This window comes from Oreochromis aureus, linkage group 11, assembly GCF_013358895.1.
Source record: "Oreochromis aureus strain Israel breed Guangdong linkage group 11, ZZ_aureus, whole genome shotgun sequence".
Lineage (NCBI taxonomy): Eukaryota > Metazoa > Chordata > Actinopteri > Cichliformes > Cichlidae > Oreochromis > Oreochromis aureus.
Window position 1 is genome coordinate 37,195,535 of NC_052952.1, and position 24,505 is coordinate 37,220,039.

Consider the following 24,505-nt stretch of genomic DNA (forward strand, 5'->3'; position numbering starts at 1 on the left):
GAAGTGTTTGTGAAGCAAAAATCAAGAATGTGGGATACTGTTTGTCCGTGATTTGGAGAGCCCAGCGCTGCTCCAGATGCAGGGAAAAGCAATTAAGCAGGGGAGACCTACCTTGGCACTTGTGCAGGTGAAGCCAAAGGGAAGATATGCTTCACCATATTTTCTAGTCTTTGGCTTATAAAGGTTAGGGTTAGGTTTGGAAACATATTCAGCGATGCTTCATCTCCTGCTTTGCGTTTGTGTGGGAGCCCCGTGCTAGCAGTGTCCAAGCATTGTTTTTATTTTTTGTTTTTTTCCCTTTTCATACCGCGCCCCCCTGCAATGGCTCTGTGCCCCCCCTAGGGGGCGGGCCCCACACTTTGGGAAGGTCTGATTTAGACGATCTCAATAAAGTAGTTTCCCACTGTGTTCCTGTTAATGATAAACTACAAATTTAGCACAAATTACTAAAATATCAATATTTTAATTGGAGAATCAATTATAAAACACAAATATCTGCTATTGGACGGATGAGTACTTTAGTATCAATCCACACACGATCACACAATAACAGCAGCATACACACAATCAGGTTTTAACAACACACGTTTTATCTTAAACCTTCCAGTGCATCATGTTTTGACTTCCTGATGGTATTCTGGTCATAAACAGGTGGATTTATTTTAAACCAGTGAACTGCTCACAGTCTTTCTGTTGAGCCTTACTGATTGATTTTTATTGACAGCTTTAAGCAGAAGAGCACTTTAACTGTTTTACATGAGACAAATAAGCCTGTTAAATATAATACTGTTGAATTCACACAGCCTGGCCTCGTTCTTCTTCGTTGGTCCTCGGCTCCTCAGTGACGTCTGGAGGCTACAACAGGAAGCAGAGTTCAAACAGCAGCGATGAGATAACGAGGAAGAGAAGAAGACAGCAGCAGACAGGTCGGTGCTGATAAACGGGCTCAAACTCCAAATCATGACGAGTGATGCAAACAGAAAAGTTTGTGATGATTCAGATAAAAAAGAGACTCAGTGCTCAGAGGAAGGATTACAGTCTGACAGAGAAAGCCATCTGTGACCGTTGCTGTGACTTTTTCTCATCCTCAGCACTGACAGTTTGTGTAATTACTCTCACTGCCAGAAGGGGGAGACACAGCTCCAGCCTGCAGGGAGAAACACTGCAGCTCTGGAGTTTATTTCATGAAGTCAGCAAACAGTGTGTGACCTTTATGAACAGCTGTAAAGGTCTGCTTTAAGTGGCTCAATATTTCATAAGCTTGGAAGAAGTTATGTAATAATGTGACTCACCTGTCTCTCGAGTTTCTTCTGCTAACCTGCTCCTGACCTGCAAACAACACGTCCTGTACACAGACAAGAACAGTTACGGGTGGAAACATGAATTTTCATTAAGAAAATCTTTCTAGCTTTTAAAGACTTGGTCGTTTCATGGTGTCAGGTCTTTAATACAGCGTTTTGAGGTTTTTGGACTCTTAGGTTCTGTTTATCATTAATTCTGTTCAGTTCTATCCTTAGTTTGGTTACTGTTTATGTTTTCACCTTAATGTTTTTCTTTGTGTTATCTCCAGCTTCAGGCGTTGATAGATAGGATTCCAGCATTCCTCTGGCTCCTCGGACATTCACTTCAATGGCTGATCTATGCAGTCTCTGAAAAAAAGTGCTGCAGCCACATAGCCATGCTCTTCTGACCAAGCTCCACCCATCCCAGGTCATGACTGGGTACGACTTTGGACTTCAACAGAGCCACTTTTTCCCTGACCGAAGAGTCGCAAAAGGCCTTCAAAATTTGCTGTTTCAGACTACATTCTTGGGTCAACTTGAGACTATGCCTCATGGCAGTGTTACGATTTAATGTTGTCAGTGTTTTGTTTTGTGTTATGTTTAAGGATTTGTTCTCGTTTCCTGTTTTATTGTGAAGGTCTGCGTCTCATGTGAGTGTGTTCAGTTTTACCTCTGTCTCGTCTTGTTGATTATTCCCAGCTGTGTTCCCCACCTGTGTGCAATCTCCCTGTGTTTCCCTGTGTGTATTTAAGTCGCGTCCTCTGTCTTTGTAGTTTGGCTGGCCCGTCTGTGTATCCACCATGTCTCATCCGTGTGTTTTTCCCTGCTGCCCAACCGTCATCTGTTTTCTGCTCGCAGTTATTTGTGTTCAGGTTTGTGTTTCTGTTCAGGGTCAGTAGTTTAGTTTCCCAGTATAGTTTAGTTCTCCGTTCACCATTTTGTCCATCTCTTTTGTTGTGTTTGCTTTAGTGGCACCAGCCATTTTTTAGCCAACCTGGTTGTCCAGTTTAAGATAAAGCCTCTTCTTACCCACAACCTGGTATTCATCTTTTTTTTTGTTGCGGCCTTGAGCCGGGTCGTAACAGCAGTCATGATACAAGTAGTCCTGCTATCACTCCTTTTTACCTGACGTGTCTAACAGCACCCGCTGAAGGTGGGCCTGTGTCCACAACAGTCTCATCAGAGAGTGCCTTTAGTATCATGGGGATTTCAGCAAGCCATCACCTGGTGGAGGGACTCACCCAACCTAGAGCAGGGACATGCAGTGAAACCAGAAACTGACCCTCAGCTGATCTTCACAAATGTGTCCCCCATTGGCTTGGGCACTGCTCATAAGGACTGCAGGGTCAACAGCCATTGGACCAACCACTGAGAAACCCAGCACATAAATATGTTAGCTAAGAGCTGTCCTCCTTGCGCTCCGATAGTTTCTGCTGAGATTAAGAGATGTTATTGTCAGGACAGACGGAATGGGTGCAGCACCATATATCAACAGGCAAGAGGCCTAGCCTCTCGTCTCCTTTGCAAGCTGGCAACTCAGTTGTGGCAATGGGCTCACCCCCTCTTCTCCTTGCTAAGGGCAGTATATTAGCTAGTGTTCAGCTTAGCAACTCACACCGAGAGGGGGCTCGAGTTCAGCAGAGTGGAGACTCCATCCTCAGAGCAAATCAGCCGTCCCTGTGGAAGGGTAGAGACTCTGTGGAGTCAAAACACTGCCATCTGTTCTTCTCCCTGCATAACAATGATCCTCCTCTGGCGTGGGATGCCCTAGCACACCTTCATACTCTCTGCTACATCTTCCCTCCGTTTGCTCTCATTCTTGGTTCATCAGGTACACCAGGACCATTTGGGAAAATGACCAGCTCTTTCTCTGTCATAACCCTGCGATTTTGGGTAGACCCTTGCCAAAGCCCAGCATGTCCCATTTAGCAGGTGTATATGTTCTCACGTACTCCCCTCCCGTTAACATGCATGTGTATATGTTTGACTGGAAAGACAGTCTCAAAATGACAGAGAATGTACGGTTACATTGTAACCTTTGTTCTCTTAATGACTGACATGTCCAACTCTCCAGCTCCAGCATAGTCAGGCAACCCATAGTGTCTTAAAGAAGTATTCCTTCACCCCTTACTACATATGGAATATGTAACAGAGCAGAGAGCTAGTCTCTTACTCAGGGAACCAAAGTTATAAGATAACCATAAAATCTGTGAAAAGTGCAGCTGATGCTCCAGTGGATTAATTGCTAGTCAGTGGGCTTTATGTGTGCTTCCGGCTGCTTGCAGCAAAAATGTCTCGACAGTGACAGAAAGAGAGAGGAAAAGAAAACAGAATGGTGAGTGGGAGAAAATTACCTTTTGATTATTATTGATGCCACAGTGACGATGAGCAGCATGTGAGCGCTGAACAGAACCAGACGGACGACTGTGAGCTTGTCCAGGTTTCCTTTGAAGAAGATCAGACATTTCTGAGACTGGATACAGATGCCACACAGATCTAATTATATGTACCTTCTGGATCCTGGAGCTGTAGGTTAACACATGTTATAGGGACGAGTGCAGCACAGTAAAGGTTTTGATGCATGCTCAATCATTCAGGCAAGGAAATCCCAAAAGGTTGATAATGTTCATCTGGATGTTTTCAGCGGGAGAAACGTTGCGTCACTCATCTAAGTGACTTCTTCTGTCTGAGCTGGCTGCAGATTTCCCCAACCTTATAAATAGTGCATTTTCTGAGTAAATGTGGTTATCCCAGCTGGACATTTGTCAAAGCTGGGAAGGCACCTAAAGAAAGCTCCAGGCGATCCGGGGGAGAAGAACAACAGCTGCCCACGCTATATCCTGAAAACGCTACGTCCAGATGAACAGAATGAACTTTTGGGGCAGCGCAGCAAAGGTTTAACATCATGCAGCTGGTTGACGGACAGGAAAATCTGAGGGAAACTGATCACACCAACCTGCCTCCACCTGCAGGCTGTACGGCTCAGAGACAGTCTCCATGTTGGTCTTCAGAGCACAGGTGTAGCTCCCAGAATCCTCTGCATTCAGAGAGCAGAGAAGGAGGGAGGGGCCAGTCTCTGAGAGGGCGTGGCCATCTTTGAACCAGGTGACTTCCAGTTGGTGGAAAGTGCAGACTGAAGCACAGAGCAGTGTAACGGTTTCACCTCTGCTCAACTTTTTATCATCACTGGAGCTGATTATTCTCATTTTAGACCCATCTAAAGTAAAAAGTTTAATTAAATTCTCTTAATTCAAATACAATTGTATTTCTATAACATCAAATCACAACAACAGATGCCTCATTTATGATTATCAAAGCCCATTTATATTAATGGTTAATATTTGTTTCAGAAATTGTATATTTTTTCTCTCACCGTCAACTCTGACAGTCACTCCTATCATATTAGTAAAATGTCCTTTAGGATTATCAGCTTCCATCCTGAAGCGAAAGGTTGCGTTGTCTCTCTGCTGAACATCTCTGATCTGTAAAGTGCAGTTTGTCTTCATGTCTCCCAGATATTGATAACGAGGGTCACTGGTTTTTGAGTCAGTGTCCCACACAGATGGCGCAGGTCTCAGACAGAACACATTGTTCTGACACCAGAGAACTCTGACTATCTTTAGTGGAACTTCTCTCTGACCATCACTGAAAGACTTCAGAGGTGTGAAGGTGCAGGGGAGGGTGACAGTGGATCCTCTGACAGCACAGGTAGACGTGAAAGGATAGATCACAGTTTGACCCACAGCACCTAAAAAGACAGAACGCAGAGATGAGAGCTGAGATTCGAACACAGTGACTCAGTTTAGTGACTAGCGAACATAAAACACCTGTAAAGATGTCACATAAAACTATTAAAGACCCTGGCAAAGATGGTAGAGAAGGCTGAACAAACATGAGAAGTCCAGCTACATCGGAAGATGCTAACACCAAACACATGGAGACACTAGCAAAGGCGGTAGGTGCTACACAAGCCTCTACCGACTCCTTTCAAGAGGTAAGCCATGCGTCTGCTGCTTTGCTACAAGTATCGCTAATGGAACTGGCCCAGCTGTGGCTACAATGTAGCTTGCCATCACCAGTGTGTGAATGTGTGTGTGAATGACTGAACGTGTAAAGCGCTTTGGCAACCTTAGGGACTAGTAAAGCGCTATACAAAAACAGGCCATTTTTACTATTTACCAGAGAATCACCAGCAATGGAGGAAGGGCTCAACAGGCTGGATGCAAGACTGGATAATGTTGAACAGGTTCATGCCGCACTAGTTAAAGAGAACCGAGAGCTGAAGGAAAAGGTTTCATATCTAGAGTTGAGGTGGTTCGGGCATCTGACAAGGATGCCTCCTGGGTGCATCTTGGGTGAGGTGTTCTGGGCATGTCCCACCAGGAGGAGGCCCCCGGGCAGACCCAGGACACGCTGGAGAGATTATATCTCTCGGCTGGCCTGGGAACGCCTTGGTATTCCCCCGGACAAGCTAGAGGAGGTGGCTGAGGAGAGGGAGGTCTGGGCTTCTCTGCGTGGGCTGCTGCCCCCGCAACCCGGCCCCGGATGGAAGAAGATGGATCTAGAGAATTACACATGAAGGCATGTGTAATTCTCTGCCCCGGGGCCTCCTCCGGGTGGGACATGCCCGGAACACCTCACCCAGGAGGTGCCCAGGAGGCATCCTTGTCAGATGCCCAAACCACCTCAATTGGCTCTTTTCGATGGAGCAGCGGCTCTACTCTGAGCCACACCCGAATGGCCGAACTTCTCACCCTATGTCTAAGGGAGAGGCCAGCCACCCTTCGGAGGAAGCTCATTTCCGCCGCTTGTATCCACGATCTTTTTCTTTCGCTCACTACCCACAGCTCGTGACCATAGCTAAGGGTGACGTAGATCGACCGCTAAACTGAGCGCTTCACTTTTACACTCAGCTCTCTTTTTGCCATAGCAGACCGGTACAGCGTCCACATCACTGCAGCCGCAGCACCAATCTGTCTGTCGATCTCCCGCTCCCTTCTCCCATTACTCAAGAACAAGACCCTGAGATACTTAAACTCCTCCACTTGAGGCAGGAGCTCGTCCCTGACCCGGAGTGGGCACGCCACCCTTTTCCAGCTGAGGACCGTGGCCTCAGATTTAAAGGTGCTGATTCCACAGGCAATTCCAGAGGCGTGTTTCATATGTTTAAAATGTCATTGTGTATGTTTTTGGTTGGGAATCCGTACATAAGACAGACATGCATAGATTTCTCATGTTTACTTACCATGAGATTTGAGGATGTTAACATTATAAACTGGTTTTAATCATGAAGTTCAGAGGAGAAAGGTTTTTAACACACCCAACAAATCTGGATGTTGCTACAGCAATGTTACAGGAAACTCATTTGTGCAATAAGGACCATGGCAGGATCCATAGAGATTTGGTAGGACAGTTGTTCCACTCAAAATTTGATAGTAGAAGTAGAGGAGTAGCTATTCTTATCCACAAAAATATTGAATTTAAGGCGACTAACACTACATTTGATTCAAAGGTCAGATTTGTCATAGTTGTGGGAAAACTATGCCCACTCCCAGTTGTCTTGGTGAATATTTATTTCCCCAATTTTGAGGGCCACTGTTTAGCTCCATCCTAATTTAGATAGTCACCTAGTTATGGACCCAGTATTAGATCATTCATCCCACTCCATGTAAAGACTCACTAAAGCACAGACAGTGCAAATCAGCAACTGTAAATATAGGTCAAACAATTACATAGCATATCAGCCTCAGCTTTATGGAAAGCATTAATCTTAGAGGTCAGATAATTGTTCATAATGCATATACCACGAAGTGTGTCGGAACAAGGATGCATCTAAAAGCTGCAGGACGGTAGCTCTCGAGGACTGGAGTTGGACACCGCTGCTAAAAATCATTGGCTAGCCAGCTATGGCAGAAAGCTTCATCTCACACTATACCACAGACCAGGCTGTCTGATAGTCCGCTAAGATCACCTGACAATAAACAATCGGTTTAAAGATTTCTATTTAAAATTATATTCAACAGAATCCAATCCAGGCCAATAACATTTTGATAACTCTAACGACTGTAGAGCAACTGAGCCCCACTGAATTCTATCAAAAATGTAAAGATCAAGTAGCCCCTCTCCTTTTATTAGTATACAAAGAAGCATTTGAAAATGGGACCTTTACATCCACCCTACAGCAAGCATCTATTACCTTGCTTCTTAAAAAGAAGAAGGATCGATTGGACTGTTCGTCAAACAGACCTATCTGCGACGGTACAGTGTTTTCAAAAATACTTCACACTTGCATCAGCCCTACATCATCAAATTACAAATAATTAAACAGGCTTTGTTTAGGGCAGAGACACCTGTTTAATATTATTTATACCAAACCAGATAAAATGGCCCCAGAAGCAGTTGTAATACTGGACGCTGAAAAAGCTTTTGATAGGGTGGAGTGGGGATATCTTTTCTATACATTAGGCAGAATTGGTTTTGGCCCTAAATAATTAAACTAATCACACTAATATATACTAACCCCACTGCCTCAGTTCTCACCAACTCTACCTCTTCTCGTTATTTTAAACTACAAAGAGGGACTAAGCAAGCTGATCCCCTAAGCCAGGGGTGTCAAACTCCAGGCCTGGAGGGCCGGTGTCCTGCAGGTATTAGATCTCATCCTGGGTCAACACACCTGAATCAAATGATTAGTTCATTACCAGGTTTTTTGAGAACTTAGAGACATGTTGAGGAGGTAATTTAGCCATTTAAATCAGCTGTGTTGGATCAAGGACACATCTAAAACCTGCAGGACACCGGCCCTCGAGGCCTGAGTTAGACAACTGTGCCCTAAGCCTACACCTCTTCGTCCTAGTCATTGACCCACTCTCAATAGTATTAAGAATTAACAGCAAAAATAGAAGGTATAATGCAAGAGGATCAAATACACACTCGTTATATGCCAACGAGATATTATTATCTGTTACTAACCCCATATTAAGTATTTCCACAATTTTGGAAATTTTGGAAAAACCTCAGGGTACAAACTCAATCTTGACAAAAGTGAGTATTTTCCCCTTAATAAACTGGCTGAAAACTTCTAACTCAGCTTTTAAACTCCAACCTCTTTCTTTCCATATCTGGGTGTAAACGTTACAAAATCCTTCCACCAATTAATTGAGAATAATTTTGTGCAACTGCTGGAGCAGAGAAGACTAGATATTAAAAGATGGTCAGCCTTACTGTTTTCACTTATTGGTAGAGTCAACTCTATAAAGATGATCATAATGCCAAAATATCTTTACTTATTTCAAGCTATACCTGTGTTCATACAAGTGTCCTTTTCAAGACATTTATTCGGTTGATCTTCCCATTTAAAGTGGCTTGCAAAAGTATTCGGCCCCCTTGAACTTTCCCACATTTTGTCACATTACAGCCACAAACATGAATCAATTTTATTGGAATTCCAGGTGAAAGACCAATACAAAGTGGTGTACACGTGAGAAGTGGAACGAAAATCATACATGATTCCAAACATTTTTTACAAATAAATAACTGAAAAGTGGGGTGTGCGTAATTATTCAGCCCCCTTTGGTCTGACTGCAGTCAGTTGCCCATAGACATTGCCTGATGAGTGCTAATGACTAAATAGAGTGCACCTGTGTGTAATCTAATGTCAGTACAAATACAGCTGCTCTGCGATGGCCTAAGAGAATATTGGGAGCAACAGCACCATGAAGTCTAAAGAACACACCAGACAGGTCAGGGATAAAGTTATTGAGAAATTTAAAGCAGGCTTAGGCTACAAACAGATTTCCCAAGCCTTGAACATCCCACGGAGCACTGTTCAAGCCATCATTCAGAAATGGAAGGAGTATGGCACAACTGTAAACCTACCAAGACAAGGCCGTCCACCTAAACCAGGGGTCGGCAACCTTCTTTAATCCTTATACTGCGGCTCCGCGTGGTTTGGGCAAATAAATTAGAAGAATTTAGCTGAAGTGTATTTTATTTATGTTAGTTCTTTTTAACTCGTAGTTCTAAATTGGAAGATTATTGTGATATTGAAATATAAAAATAAAATTATATTCTATTATTTTTTTCATCGCTCAAAATAAGAGTCACACTCATCGCGGAAGCCGGTATACCCCCCGAAACGCCGTGCATTTATCGAGACTTTCAACCCCAGGTAGGCCAATTATGGATCTTCGGATCCACATTATGTGCAGCTGTTCTCCACCGTGAACTATGTTAAAGACAAACACCGCTCACGCCTCACAGATGACAGCTTACAGTCCTGCGTAAACTGACTTCGTATAGGCAAGGCAAGGCAAATTTATTTATATAGCACAATTCAACAACAAGGTGATTCAAAGTGCTTTACAGAGACATTAAAAACAAAAACAAATAAAAAGCATGATTTAAATTGATTAAAACAAGCAAACAAACAAACAAACAAAACAGTAGATAAAATCAGAACAGTAGATAAAATCAGTAGTTAAAAAGTAGGCTTTGAAATTTAAACTTAAGTGTGGATTTGGTGCTTTATTCAAATGCAGCTGAGAATAGGTGAGTCTTCAACCTGGATTTAAATAAACTGAGTGTTTCAGCTGATCTGAGGCTTTCTGGGAGTTTGTTCCAGATATAAGGAGCATAAAAGCTGAATGCAGCTTCTCCGTGTCTGGTTCTGACTCTGGGGACTGATAACAGACCGGATCCAGATGACCTGAGGGATCTGGAAGGTTCATACTGGGTCAGGAGGTCACTGATGTATTTCGGTCCTAAACCATTCAGAGCTTTATAGACCAGCATCAGAACTTTAAAGTCTATCCTCTGACGGACAGGCAGCCAGTGTAAAGACCTCAGAGCTGGACTGATGTGGTCCACTTTTTTGGTCTTAGTGAGGACTCTAGCAGCAGAGTTCTATAGCCCCGATTTGCGGACTCTGTGCGCAGAGGTTCAGGAGCAGAAGTCCCATTGTAAACAAATCACGGCAGACCCGACGATGTTTCCATGAGCATGCTTTTCAGCATCTCTATATTGAGCCAAGGGCCTAGATTTGGCATGGACGGAAGGGACATGTCCCCACCAATATCCAGCGATTATTGAATTGTCCCCACCAATAATTTGATCTCTTCGAGTAAAGAAAAACAAAACCCGATAGAAAGAAAGGAAAAAAAAAAACCGATCTGTCAACGTCTCATTCACCCAGCGGTGCAGAAAGAGTTACATTACGTTCTCTACTGGAGTCCTGCCTCATGTGACAAATATGGCCAATGTGATTGGCTGTGCCTTTCAGGGAGCTCTGTTTAGTTTTAGCAGCGGCAAGCCTGTGCTGCGAGGACCTGCAAGGAGGAGAGGAGGATGGCAGCAAGGAGGAAGAACCTGGATATAAGAAAGTATTTTTGAAAGAAACCTGTAAGTCACTTAAAGTCAAGTTCACTCATAAAATGTGTCCGTCATAATAACGTTACAGGCTATGCTAGGCTTTGGCCCACATCAGTCTAAAATTGTATGCAACCATGAATAACGTGTTTTGGAAACTAACTGCACAACAGGCAGCACTATCAGTTATCTCAGTCTCAGAGTAGCATTTCTAATTTTGATTGAAAGTGTCAGAGAAAACGGCAGCCTCGAGCAAGCCAGGATATTAGTTTACAGAGACTGTTAGAATTATATGTCTAACGTTAAAATGTTGGTGACACAATAATTTCATCCTAATGGCACTGACATATTCATAGGGTTAATTTTTGAGACAAAATATCATGAGGTAGTCATGATTTTGCAAATATTCCACCTTGTAGTGCAGTTTGCACAAATTGTTTTAAAAATGCACTCACACTACAAACATTACTGATGAGTCAAGATCTGCACAAATTGACAGAAACACTGAAGCAGCTGCACATTTCATTCTTATTGTCATGTATGTCCTATTTGTCAGGTGACAGAAGAACCAACACAAAGCTCAGAGAGTAATGGTGACACAAGATCACAGGTGGAATTGGATGATGACTTCATTGACTTGTTGGTTCATTACTGTATTTGAAGCACATGTGTGACTGCATGTATTTGAAATGTCTCACTGTTATTTCTCAGGTGACAGAGGCAGCTCTGCCATGTTGTAGCTCAGACAGAGGTGAGGAGGTGAGGTCACAGGTGACTGACTGATGTTTTGGTGCTATAGATTAACGAGAGGAGAAGGCATGTGTTTGGCTCCTTCACATAGTCCACATTGAGTTGTTGTGTGGGGCACCAGTAGTCCATGTCTGTCGCTGTAACAGTAGTTCATGTTTAGAATAAAAAATCCCAGCTCACTGATTTGATCGGGGCAACAGTGCCTAAAATGTTGCATAATTTTGCTGAGAGATCTTTTACTTTGTGCTAATCTTAGATGAGTAGTTCTATGGACAAAAACCAGCAGGTCATTCAGTGTTCCCTTAGTGCTAATGTATCAGAGATGTTGTTGTACTATAACTGAAGTAATGTTGTTAAGTCCTTAAAGTCATATTCTTTTATTGTCATGACTGTATTTGAAGCTATTTTTATTTTTGTATGATACCTGATTTATATGGAATATGGCTGAAGTAAACTAAAGCCTAAAATACTTAGTCAGTCATTTGCTTAATAGTAATTTAACATTATATAATTCACATATAAAACTATGAATTGTAATTTTAAATGGTTTAAAAGCATGTAGAATAGCATATGTAGGCAAGTATTTCTCCTTTTTTATCAAGAAGCAAAGACAAAAAGGAAAAAAAAAAGAAACAGGGCAGGGTTCAGTGGTTGAATCATCCGTCCCCACCAATGCCAAAACCAAATCTACGCCCTTGTATTGAGCACTTTTCACACACGGTTGCTGTACGCGTACAGCCGGCTGTAGCTTTTCAGCTCACACCACCAACAACACAACAGCACAGATAGCGCAGACGTAAAGGCAGCGAGGCGTGATTGCGGGTGTCGCTCAGGTGCGTCTGCCTCCCCTGCAGCGGTGCTGCAGACCACGCCCCGCCGCACGCATTAACCAGGTAAAATACATATTTAGGCAGAATTTTGCAAATATCTATTTTTCATCTTTCAGCAGCATAGAGCTTTTTTCCAATTATTTTTTAAGAGTCAGGTCAAGGCTCCAACAGCCCAAAGGCGATATAAGGGTGGCGGCTGACAACAGTTTTTGTTTGCTACATGGATCATTTTAGTTCAGCTGGGTGTCTTTGCTTTTGTTATATTTCTTTAAGAGTTCAAAATGTGTTGATTACATAAATATAATTTAATTTTCTCTGTAGCACTTCATGGATTTCATAAGCAGCACACCTTAGTTGTTCACACAAAGCATAAAGATAAAAAACAATATATACAGTGTTATCTTCATTTTAGATGTCAAAAAGTATTTGCGGCTCCCAGTGTTTTCTTTTGTGTGGAAACCAGGTCCAAATGGCTCTTTGGGTGTAAAAGGTTGCAGACCCCTGACCTAAACTCACAGGCCGAACAAGGAGAGCGCCGATCAGAAATGCAGCCAAGAGGCCCATGGTGACTCTGGACGAGCTGCAAAGATCTACAGCTCAGGTGGGGGAATCTGTCCATAGGACAACTATTAGTCGTGCACTGCACAAAGTTGGCCTTTATGGAAGAGTAGCAAGAAGAAAGCCATTGTTAACAGAAAACCATAAGAAGTCCCGTTTGCAGTTTGCCACAAGCCATGTGGGGGACACAGCAAACATGTGGAAGAAGGTGCTCTGGTCAGATGAGACCAAAATGCAAAACGCTATGTGTGGCGGAAAACTAACACTGCACATCACTCTGAACACACCATCCCCACTGTCAAATATGGTGGTGGCAGCATCATGCTCTGGGGGTGCTTCTCTTCAGCAGGGACAGGGAAGCTGGTCAGAGTTGATGGGAAGATGGATGGAGCCAAATACAGGGCAATCTTGGAAGAAAACCTCTTGGAGTCTGCAAAAGACTTGAGACTGGGGCGGAGGTTCACCTTCCAGCAGGACAACGACCCTAAACATAAAGCCAGGGCAACAATGGAACGGTTTAAAACAAAACATATCCATGTGTTAGAATGGCCCAGTCAAAGTCCAGATCTAAATCCAATCCAGAATCTGTGGCAAGATCTGAAAACTGCTGTTCACAAACGCTGTCCATCTAATCTGACTGAGCTGGAGCTGTTTTGCAAAGAAGAATGGGCAAGGATTTCAGTCTGTAGATGTGCAAAGCTGGTAGAGACATACCCTAAAAGACTGGCAGCTGGAACTGCAGCAAAAGGTGGTTCTACAAAGTATTGACTCAGGGGGCTGAATAATTACGCACACCCCACTTTGCAGTTATTTATTTGTAAAAAATGTTTGGAATCATGTATGATTTTGGTTCCACTTCTCACGTGTACACCACTTTGTATTGGTCTTTCACCTGGAATTCCTATAACATTGATTCATGTTTGTGGCTGTAATGTGACAAAATGTGGAAAAGTTCAAGGGGGCCGAATACTTTTGCAAGCCACTGTATATGGAACAACAAGTCAGAGTGCATAAGAAGCTTAGACTGTCCCTGCCAAACATCCGCACATACCACCGGGCTGCAACTTCGCTATAGTTAAAGACTGGAATGGCTCACCCCAGCCTGGCTTCAGATTGAATTTAATACAAGTAGGCCACATTCTATAACACTATAAACTACAGGCTATCAAATACACATTTTATCGCTATTGACAAATTGGAGACTTTGTAAGAAGTTTGTAAATTCTCCAGATATCCCCTTGTAAAAGATCTACGGCAGACCCGAGCACATTTTCATGCTTTCCAGCATATTTTATTCACAGTAGCTTTTTTACAGACACACCACCAACAACAACAACAACGTCAGCACCCAGCACAAACTTGAATGCAGAGTAGGCGTGATGAGCTGATGCAGCTCTGGTGTGTCAGCCTCCCTGCAGCGGCCCTACAGACCACACACTGCCACACCCCTCAGCATCCTGTTTAGACTCTTTGCTGAAGGTAAAGCTAATAAACAAAAGAAGAGGATCAACGACTGCATGAGAGAAGCAAGTCACTGAACAAAGTCAATCCTTCTGTTAATCAAATAAGGGAAGAATAGACTGAGGATATGGGGGCTCTGTTCCCTGATGAAGAGTGGGAGAAAGCACTACAGAGCGCATACATCATCCCTCTGCTCACGTCATGCACTAATACAGTTTAAAGTCATACACTGTCTACATTATTCAGTGGTGTTGATAGTATAAAAAAACCTCTAATGTACCTACAACACTACATGGACACAAAACCTCCAACTTAAGAGATACGATGCAAAATATAAAATTGGAAAACATAAGATGCACCATGAAGGGTTCCACTAAAATTGTTAAAAGTCCGCTTGTTCACTGTAACTGGTTTAGACTACGTTACCCATGATGCACCTCGGTATGGTTGGGAACGTGTTCAGCACAGTTCTGCACAGATGAGAGGTGTGTCGGAGGATTAACGTTTTTACTTGCATTCCTGTGTGAGTTAACCCTGTGTGCGTGCTTATCATGTGAGTATTATAAGATGAGAGTGATGCTTGTTCGACTTTATGTGTGTAATTTGCTACATAAGAAGCTAGTCCCGTTGCTATCGCTATAATGCGTTTTTTTGGCCTACTACAGGCGGCCTTGGGTTCAGCCCATATTCCATTTCATATACGACTTACTGTCAAGCATTGTGGTTGTAGGTGGATGTAACTATTTACTATGTTTACAGATTAGAACGATTCAGAGAATAGAGGTCTGGTTGGCCAATGTATATGCAAGCTAGAAATTCATTTATGGTCTTAGGGTGCCATCTAGTGGCCATGGGGTTATGGCAGATTATATAACCTTATGCTGGAAACCCACAGTACTGTATAAGGGGTACACTGCTATCCATAGGGGTTAATACAAATGTTTGTTCTTTCTGTTTACAGATGACCACACACACATATACACACTCACACTCCCTTTACCTGAATGTGAATACTGTAATGCAATTACCTCCCTACCAACGCTGTTCATCCTGTTGATGCCATCTGCCACCTCCTTATTAAAGTTATTTGACCTACATCACTGTGGAGTACCATTCCTTCTGACCGAGGACGACTCAGTTGAAGCGTGATCGGCAATCAGTGCAAACATACATTACAAAAATGTTGTAAAAATCAGAGCCCAATTATTCAATATGTGAGTCGTTTGAGTCTTTTTATTCAGATTTATATTTTATATTATTCTAAATATATTTTAGATTTGTGAAAATGTAAAGTGTTGTGTTTGTGATGTGTGTTTGAAAAATCAACATGAGTAAAGTGAGTTTTTGAAAAAACATGACGAAAGATTCAGACTTTACTGGTCATTGTTTTTTTATGACAGAAAGAAAGATGTACTCGTCTGTACCACTCAACCATGATGCATCATGATTCAGTGTTTTGTGAAAAACAAATAGAGTTTGGACCTTGCATGACATAAAAAAGAGCAAATTGTGCAGTTAAAACATAAACACTCTGAGATCACGTCTTACCTGCGAGCAGGAACAGGAGACCCCAAAGTTTGTCCCAAACTGCCATCCTGACTGAATGATTCTTCTTTAAATGTGCGATCAAACTGCAGCAGTGCTGATAAACACACTGACCGATACACTGTGATGGTGGGTTTGATGTCTTTGTGATGAGTACTGAACTTCCTCATTTGGTTTTTCAGCAACTATTTTTGTGTCCTGCTCTCAGGTGTCAGATTGCAGCAGACAGACGGAGGCATCCTAAAAAGAGGAAGTGAAACAACAACTCGGTCCAAAAGAGAAAACGTGACATTTTCATTTGTTACTGAAAGATGTTGTGAGGTAAAGATTAGATCAAAGATGGAAGTAAAAGAATGGAGCTTCACAGCCGCTCTTCTGAAGAGCAGCAGAGAACTGGGGTTGTGTTGATAACCACAGGAACGTTTCCTGAGATGGTTGCATGTTTTGGTGTCTGATGTTTGTCCTTAAAATATAATTCTGTAATAAATATAATAATAATAATAATAATAATAATAAAAATCTAATATTTCTCTGTGAAAGAATGATCAGGTTAGACAACATGTAGGATGTAGGAAATACAGGTTACACACACACACAGTGTAAGGACTGACTCTTTAGCACAACAGCCACCGACTCTGTTTTTTTTTTTTCATGTATTCACACACACTCACAAAAGAAGAAAGTACACACACATACTTAGACATGAAGGCACACACAACAAGCTTTCCGTGTCTGCATCTTCTCTGTGTTGCTGCCCCCTAACTATCAGAGACATGATGATTATTGCTACATCAAGAAAGTGTCTACAGGGTGGGCCATTTATATGGATACACCGTAATAACATGGGAATGGTTGGTGATATTAAAGTCCTGTTTGTGGCACATTAGTATATGTGAGGGGGCAAACTCCTCAAGATGGGTGGTGACCATGGTGGCCATTTAGAAGTCGGCCATCTTGGATACACCGTTTGTTTTTTCAATAGGAAGAGGGCCATGTGACACATCAAACTTATTGGTAATGTCACAAGAAAAACAATGGTGTGCTTGGTTTCAACGTAACTTTATTCTGTCATGAGTTATTTACAAGTTTCTCTTTGTTCACAGCCATTGACATGTCGAAGAGGTTAACACGTGAGGAGCGGATCGAAATTGTGTTGATATCTGGTGAACGCAGTAACCGGGTCATTGCAGCAGATTTCAATGCAAGACACCCTACGAGACCACCCATCTCCCATGCTACAGTGCAGGAAGAGGGAGGCAGCTGGAGATGGGGAGGGAAGGAAGGGAGGGGCAAGTGGCCCCTCCCTGGGGCCAGCTCCCCCGCAGACCCCAGTAGGCACCCCCACACTCTGCAACCCACCAGGGAAAGGGGGCCCATGCCCATCCGGACCAGGGCCCAGTTCAGCAGCGCCGCCCGGCCCCACAGAGCCCGGGACAGCCCACTCGAACCCACCACAGAGAAAACTGCACCCACCCCGTCGTCCACTCATCTTCCAGACTACACAAGACAATAGACACCCAGGCTGACTTCTTCCTCCACCTCTCCTATATCTCCCCCTCCTGCAGAGTGAGTTCCTGGAGAGAGGACACCTCCTGCAAGATGTAACAGCCTCCCTCACCAGTTTAAGATCCCCCCAGGTGGCTCGATGCCCCAGCGGCACCCTGCGCCAGGGCTGAGCCCCCATACACCCACCCACCCACAACCCTGGCGACAAACCAACCAGGACCCAAGCCCCCAAGGCCCAGCCAGGGCCCCAGCCTGGAGACGGAGCACCCCCAGAACCCCCCGCCTGCCCCGGACCCACCCAGGGGCAGCCAGGCTCCCAGGTCAGTAACCCACGTCTGTCAGCACAGACCCTCCCCTAGCCCCGCTGCACACAGCCACGAGGAAACCATCACCTAAGAGCCAACAGAGCCCTTAACAGGCCATGACCGCAACCCCGGGTTGAGCCCTCCAAGGAAGACACTTCTGGGGAACCCCCCGACGCCCCAAGCTTGTCCCTACCCCACACCAATCACAACAGCGAAGCTGGGACCAAACTATGAGCCACCGACTCTGTTATTTAAACCAGCAAAGCTTCGGTGACCTGATACCAAAGTCCACAAACATCACACAGCAGCAGCTTGTGAAAGCCACATTTACTAAATATCTTCATGATAAGAGTTCATTGCTGACACAGTTAATGTTCACAGGCACAGAAAGAACATCAGATCATTAACACAGCAGGTTTATCGTCTGAGGTCGTCTTTATTAACAGCTGCTAAGATGAATTTTTAAACGCATCCACAAATAAAATACTATACACACACACATCATTTAATGTTTAACATTCCTCACATTAATTAAACACCACAGCTCCATATTTTCATGGTTGTACTCATTCTTCACATGGAAGTATTTTCAATCACTGAAAACTCAAACTAAAAGCCAAAATATGAGTTTTAAAGTAAAATACAACTTCTGCATTCGTATAAAGAAGAAGCCTTTGTACAGTCACAACTCTGATGTCCACAGGTGATTATTACAGCAGGTATATTACAGGTGACGGCGCCGTCACACAGCCTGGCCTCGTTCTTCTTCGTTGGTCCTCGGCTCCTCAGTGACATCTGGAGGCTACAACAGGAAGCAGAGTTCAAACGGCAGCGATGAGATAACGAGGAAGAGGAGAAGACAAGTGATGCAAACAGAAAAGTTTGTGATGATTCAGATCAAAAGAGACTCAGTGTTCAGAGGAAGGATTACAGTCTGACAGAGAAAGCCATCTGTGACCGTTGCTGTGACTTCTTCTCATCCTCAGCACTGACAGTGTTTGTGTAATTACTCTCACTGCCAGAAGGGGGAGACAGAGCGCCAGCCTGCAGGGAGAAACACTGCAGCTCTGGAGTTTATTTCATGAAGTCAGCAAACAGTGTGTGATGGACCTCTGCGTCTGCCTCCATCAAATCGGTGAAAATCACAAAATGTCAGATGGAGGTTTTTCCAACCGTCCACACCTACAACTATTGTGTGTTAGCTTATATCCATCATGTACACTTTATGTAATAATGTGACTCACCTGAACCGCCACAAGTCTCTCAGCTGTCTGCTGCTGACCCTCTCCTGACCTGCAGACAACACGTCCTGTACACAATCAAGAACAGTTAGAGGTGAATGAATTTACATTATCTAAAGAATACTGATGAACTAGTTATTCACTCTGATACAGGATATTTCTAATTTTAGAGATGTCGCACACATGAAAGAAAGCAGTCCTACATATTTGTTTAATATGTGCATTGAAGGACATGTCCTGGTCAAAAAGTCCTCACAGAGTTACAGCATCTAGTTAGGCAGTTTCTAAAATTTTATGGCTGAGTTCAATAACATCAGTTTTATTTGAATAAAGAAGCAGGACATTAGAGGCCATCCAGGTCTTTAGGTCTTCAAAACCTCACATTAGCTTCACAAATTTGTGTCGTCTGGCTTTGCAGATACATATAATTGTGCGTCATCTGCTGTGATATACAGCGCAGTGAAAATTCATGCCATATAATGTATAACATACACAGTAAAATACATTTAATAGATGAGTTGGATTGAATGGGTTCGAGCACAAAATCCTGTGGTGCTTCATGACTAACGTTTTCATGTGAGGAAGACTAACAAGTCTTGTGCTGCTCTCTCTGTGCCCCGTCAGTGATATTTTCTACTTGATAAGGTTTCTTAAAATGTTTTTTCATAGTCAACTTTGACCTTTGGCACTATGAAAGTAAAGGTCAAACGGTTAGGCAACCCAGGCACTCCTCAAAAGTTCATGTATGAAAAATGACTGTAAAGAAAGATAAACAGAAAGATACGTGGGTGTAAATTACCTTTGAGTACTACTGATGCCACAAAGATGATGAGCACCGTGTGAGCACTGAACAGAAGCAGACGGGCAGCTGTCAGGTTGTCCACTTTGACTCCTGTGAAGAAGATTTGACATTTCTAAAACTGAATATTAACTTTTTATAGAGATTTGACCACCTCCCTTAATAACTTGTCTCCCATTGGATCACGTGAACACACCATTTCCTCTCCAGCTTACACGGTATCTGCTCATCACAGTGCTGTGACATACCTGTGGTTTGTTTCTACACAGTAGCCACAACCAACCAACCATTTTTATTTCTATAGCACATTTAAAAAGGACAGTTTCTAACAAAGTGCTTCACACAAGGCAGCAAAGCGGATTCCAACAAAAACAGTTATAAAACAGTTACAGTTGCATCGCACAAATGCAGACCGAACTAATTTCCTTCAAAGGCTAGTTGGAACATGAACAGCCTAATCACGTGTGTCTGAGCTGCAGAGGAGGCTTAAAGTCACATTGCTGTTTGCAAAGTGGCTCCACTGAATAAAGAAAAAGCTTCTTTTAGAGAGGAACACCAACCTGCCTCTGCCTCCACCTGCAGGCTGTACGGCTCAGACAGAGTCTGCATGTTGGTCTTCAGAGCACAGGTGTAGTTCCCAGAATCCTCTGCAGTCAGAGAGCTCAGCTGGAGGGAGGAGCCTGTTTCTGACAGGATGCAGCCATCTTTGAACCAGGTGACCTCCAGGTGATGAAAAGTGCAGACTGAAGCACAGAGCAGTGTGACAGTTTCTTTTTTTCTGAACTTGTTATCATCACTGGAGCTGATTATTCCCATCCTAATCCCATCTAAAATGAGAATATAGATCAGTTTGACTTAAAGACACATTAATGATGAATATTAGTCTTAGACTGAGGAGATTGTTGTCACCAGTAACTCTGACAGCCACTCCTGTGCCGTTAGTGAAATGGCCCCCACGATGATTAACTCCCATCCTGAAGGAAAAGGTTGCGCTGTCTCCCTGCTGAACATCTCTGATCTGTAAAGTGCAGTTTGTCTTCATGTCTCCCAGATATTGATAACGAGGATCGTTGTTAGTTGAATCACTGTCGTACGCAGATGGTTTGGTGAGCTGACAGAGTTGATACCAGTGGCTCTGATACCAGAGGACTCTGACGATATTTAGTGGAACTTCTCTTCCCCTCTGATCGACAGACTTAGGTGGTGTGAAGGTGCAGGCGAGGGTGACAGTGGATCCTCTGACAGCACAGGTAGACGTGAAAGGATAGATCACAGTTTGACCCACAGCGCCTAAAGAAGAGCAAACACAGATCTGAGATTTGAACACAGTGACTCAGCCTGGGAAAAGAATAAAGCTCGAAAAATCCTGCTAAATAGCAGAGCTCTGTTTGTGGCAGGATGTGTTCTGTGTTCATTTCCTGCCACGTGATTTAATTTAGTACCACACACAACCATGAGACAGGGTGCAGATGATACATTTGTCACACTGCAGCACTGTGGTAGTAGCACTGACCCCTCACAGCAAGAAAGTTGTTGGTTTGAATCCCATCCTTTCTGTGTGTTTTCACTGTTTACTGTAAATGGGAATATTATTTCTTTAAAAAAACAGTTTGTGAAGACCTGCTTGTTGACTCAGCAATGTTCAGTTAATTGCAGCTTAAACATCCTTCACTGTGCTGCACACATGCAAACAAGGACTGTGCTTGTTAAAGTGGACAACAACCAGCAGGGGGCAGTACAGTAAACCAGCTTTAATCAGTTTAACATCATGCAGCAGTTTGACAGAGGAGAAAGCAAACTGATCACACCAACCTGCCTCTCCCGTCACCTGCAGGCTGTACGGCTCAGAGAGAGTCTCAATGTTGTTCTTCAGAGCACAGGTGTAGCTCCCAGAATCCTCTGCAGTCAGGAAGTCGAGCTCAAGAGAGGGGCCGGTCTCTGAGAGGGCGTGGCCATCTTTGAACCAGATGACCTCCAGTTGGTGGAAAGTGCAGACTGAAGCACAGAGCAGTGTGACGGTTTCACCTCTGCTCAACTTTTTATCATCACTGGAGCCGATTATTCTCATTTTAGTCGAATCTAAAATGAGAATAACAGACTTCAGTGTGGGACTGTAAACTGTGTGACAGCATTTCTGTAGCATTCTTGTTTGAAGACAACTTAAAAGGGATAAAACAAACCGGAAATGGCTGGAAATCCAAAACAAATCAATAGATTTATAGATTTCATGGAGGCGACTTGTGTCGCTCGAATACTAAAACCATGTGTTAAGACTCATGTGCTGTCCATGGTGCTGAATTCATAACAGTTTCATTAATTTAATACAGGATGTATCAGAATTGATCATTTGATTTCAGAAGGCTGTATTTTTAAAGTAACGAACATAAAAGCTTGAAGTTAATTTTAAAACACACAGTTGAATATGAAGTTTTACATCCAGTCGCATTGTGTCCCCCTCTGGACCAGTGTTGTGTATAACCACGTTACATTTTTCAGTAATTCACTAATTTCAGTAATTACATTACAGTTACAATCATGTTGTTACTCGCATTACGGCAGTTCTTCAGTTATCTGCGTGCCAGGCTGTGGTGTACTGGTAACACAACTTTGGCTCTTTGCAAGCATCTGCACAGATGTCATGCTAACGCAACACTAGCCAAGAATTCCGTTTCTCAGTAAGCGTGCTCATGTTTACTTGTGTTATTGTGGACTTGTGGCTCTATTGAGGTTACATCCGTGATGAAGTTGAAGGTGAACTTGGTGCAGCTAAGTATCCCAGAATGCATTTTGTCTGAAACCCAAAAAGCAGCAATGGCGAATGAGAGCAGCTAAAACTGTAAGAAAGTTTGAAATATGCTTATTTGACACAATATATACACATGTAAATCTCAAATATCTCGCCAATTTATCAAAACATTGCTTATTTGCAAAATTGCTCCAACATTTTCAGAGATGTTTGTTCCTGCTGGTCTCGCAGCCCGGATGTCTCAGCAGTTGTCAGTCGAGCAGGAAGTCGAGGCTCGCGAGAGCGTTTCACTCCCAGCACGTTGGTTTCAAACCCCGTGCTGACTTTCACCACTCAGTGAAAGTTAAAGATGAAACAAGTCACTTAGATGATTTCCAGCTGTTAATGTTTGCGTTATTTGTTCCTGAGCAAGTTTGTCTGAGATCAAAGTTAAGATAAGACTTTATTATTTTAACAGATTATTCTGAATTTAAACTAACATGAAAATATTTAATCCAGGAGGAAACTCGAGCCTTTTGAGCGGGAGCAGAAACATCTTGAATGTGATGCTAATGCTGTATGTGGAGATCCGTAAGACTGCTTCAGAAACAATCAAATGATGTTTTTACTATTTATTCGACTCTATTCTAAACACCAGGCATCTGTTGTAAGTTTGTGGAGTCTAAAATCACTCTAACATCTGACATATGAGCTGTGCACACATGTATGATCACACATGACTGCAGACCTGCTGATGGTTCCAACATCATCATTAAGTGTGCAGATGACACCACGGTGATTGGCCTCATCAATGACAACGATGAGGCCGCCTATAGGGAGGAGGTGGATCGTCTGGCTGAGTGGTGCGACACAAACAACCTGCTGCTCAACACCAAGAAGACTAAGGAGCTCATCGTGGACTACAGGAGGAATGCTGACCCACATCCACCCATTTACATTAAAGGGACGGCTGTGAAGCGTGTGAACAGCTTCAGGTTCCGGGGTGTCCACATCTCCGAGGATCTCATCTGGAGATGAGATGCTCCAAGCTGATCAAGAAGGCTCACCAGCACCTCTTCTTCCTGAGGACTCTGAGGAAGAACCACTTCCTGGTGAACTTCTATCGCTGCACCATCGAGAGCATCCTGACCAACTGTATAACAGTCTGGTACAGGAACTGCTCTGCCTCGGACCGGAAGGCGTTGCAGTGTCGTGAAAACCGCTCAGCGCATTGCTGGAGCACCACTTCCTGCCATAAATGACATCTACAGGAAGCGGTGTCTGAAAAAGGCTGGGAAAATCATCACAGACCCCAGTCACCCATCACATGGACTCTTCAGACTCCTGAACTCTGCCTCCTGACATCTGACCCATGTTAAACTCATGGACTGAACATACACACACCCACAACCACCTACACACCATAATGGACAAAAACAAACAAATGGACAACTGTATCCTCATACACACAATAATAACATGGACTGAACCACCACTCACAACCACTAGCACTTTATATAACCACTTTAGAAATTATCCACATATCTCACTTATCTTAACTGCACTACTGTATGATTCAGTATAAACAATCATTCTTTACAATACAATAGATTCCCAACAAGATAAATATAATAGTATCTCTAGATTTATAATATACTTTATACAGCAGATGTTTGTGCTGGCACAACATGTTCTTACCAACAACTCTGACAGTCACTCCTCTGCTGATATCAAAATGTACTTTTGTGTGATCGACTTCCATACTGAAGCAAAAGGTTGCGTGATCTCTCTGTTGAACATCTCTGATCTGTAAAGTGCAGTTTGTCTTCTTGTCTCCCAGATATTCAAAGCGTTGTTTGTGATTTTTTGAATCACTGTCGTACACAAATGGTTTAGTGAGCTGACAGAGCTGATGCTGCTGGCTCTGATACCAGACGACTCTGATGAGCTCTGCTGGAACTTCTCTCTGACCATCACTGAAAGACTTCAGAGGTGTGAAGGTGCAGGGGAGGGTGACAGTGGATCCTCTGACAGCACAGGTAGACGTGAGAGGATAGATCACAGTTTGACCCACAGCACCTAAAGAAGAGCAAACACAGAGCTGAGATTCAAACACAGTGACTCAGTTTAGAGACA

The 24,505-nt window shown here is 43.3% G+C and overlaps 2 protein-coding genes and 1 long non-coding RNA gene across 3 annotated transcripts in view; 1 reads left to right on the forward strand and 2 right to left on the reverse strand.

Moving 5' to 3' along the window:
• Positions 1-380: 380 nt before the first annotated feature.
• LOC116327425 lies at positions 381-15,893 on the reverse strand. Its single transcript, XM_039620068.1, has 6 exons — positions 15,797-15,893; positions 4,657-5,031; positions 4,240-4,500; positions 3,638-3,728; positions 1,293-1,345; positions 381-855 (listed from the first exon to the last, which is right to left on the reverse strand). The coding sequence occupies exons 1-6, from the start codon at positions 15,840-15,842 to the stop codon at positions 839-841; spliced, it is 843 nt and encodes a 280-aa protein (XP_039476002.1). The 5' UTR covers positions 15,843-15,893; the 3' UTR covers positions 381-838.
• LOC120442801 lies at positions 14,700-16,248 on the forward strand. Its single transcript, XR_005614934.1, has 3 exons — positions 14,700-14,801; positions 15,210-15,462; positions 16,002-16,248. It is a non-coding gene; the product is annotated as an uncharacterized LOC120442801 (long non-coding RNA).
• Positions 16,249-17,646: 1,398 nt separating this feature from the next.
• Positions 17,647-24,505, reverse strand: part of LOC120442571 — a 31,960-nt gene continuing 25,101 nt past the window's right edge. Inside the window, exons 4-10 of the mRNA XM_039619248.1 lie at positions 24,068-24,448; positions 21,457-21,723; positions 20,554-20,934; positions 20,205-20,471; positions 19,645-19,737; positions 18,849-18,913; positions 17,647-18,406 (exon numbers count right to left, since the gene is read on the reverse strand). Coding sequence (XP_039475182.1) covers positions 18,347-18,406; positions 18,849-18,913; positions 19,645-19,737; positions 20,205-20,471; positions 20,554-20,934; positions 21,457-21,723; positions 24,068-24,448 — 1,514 coding nt within the window. The 3' untranslated portion in view covers positions 17,647-18,346. The remainder of the gene's footprint in view (positions 18,407-18,848; positions 18,914-19,644; positions 19,738-20,204; positions 20,472-20,553; positions 20,935-21,456; positions 21,724-24,067; positions 24,449-24,505) is intronic.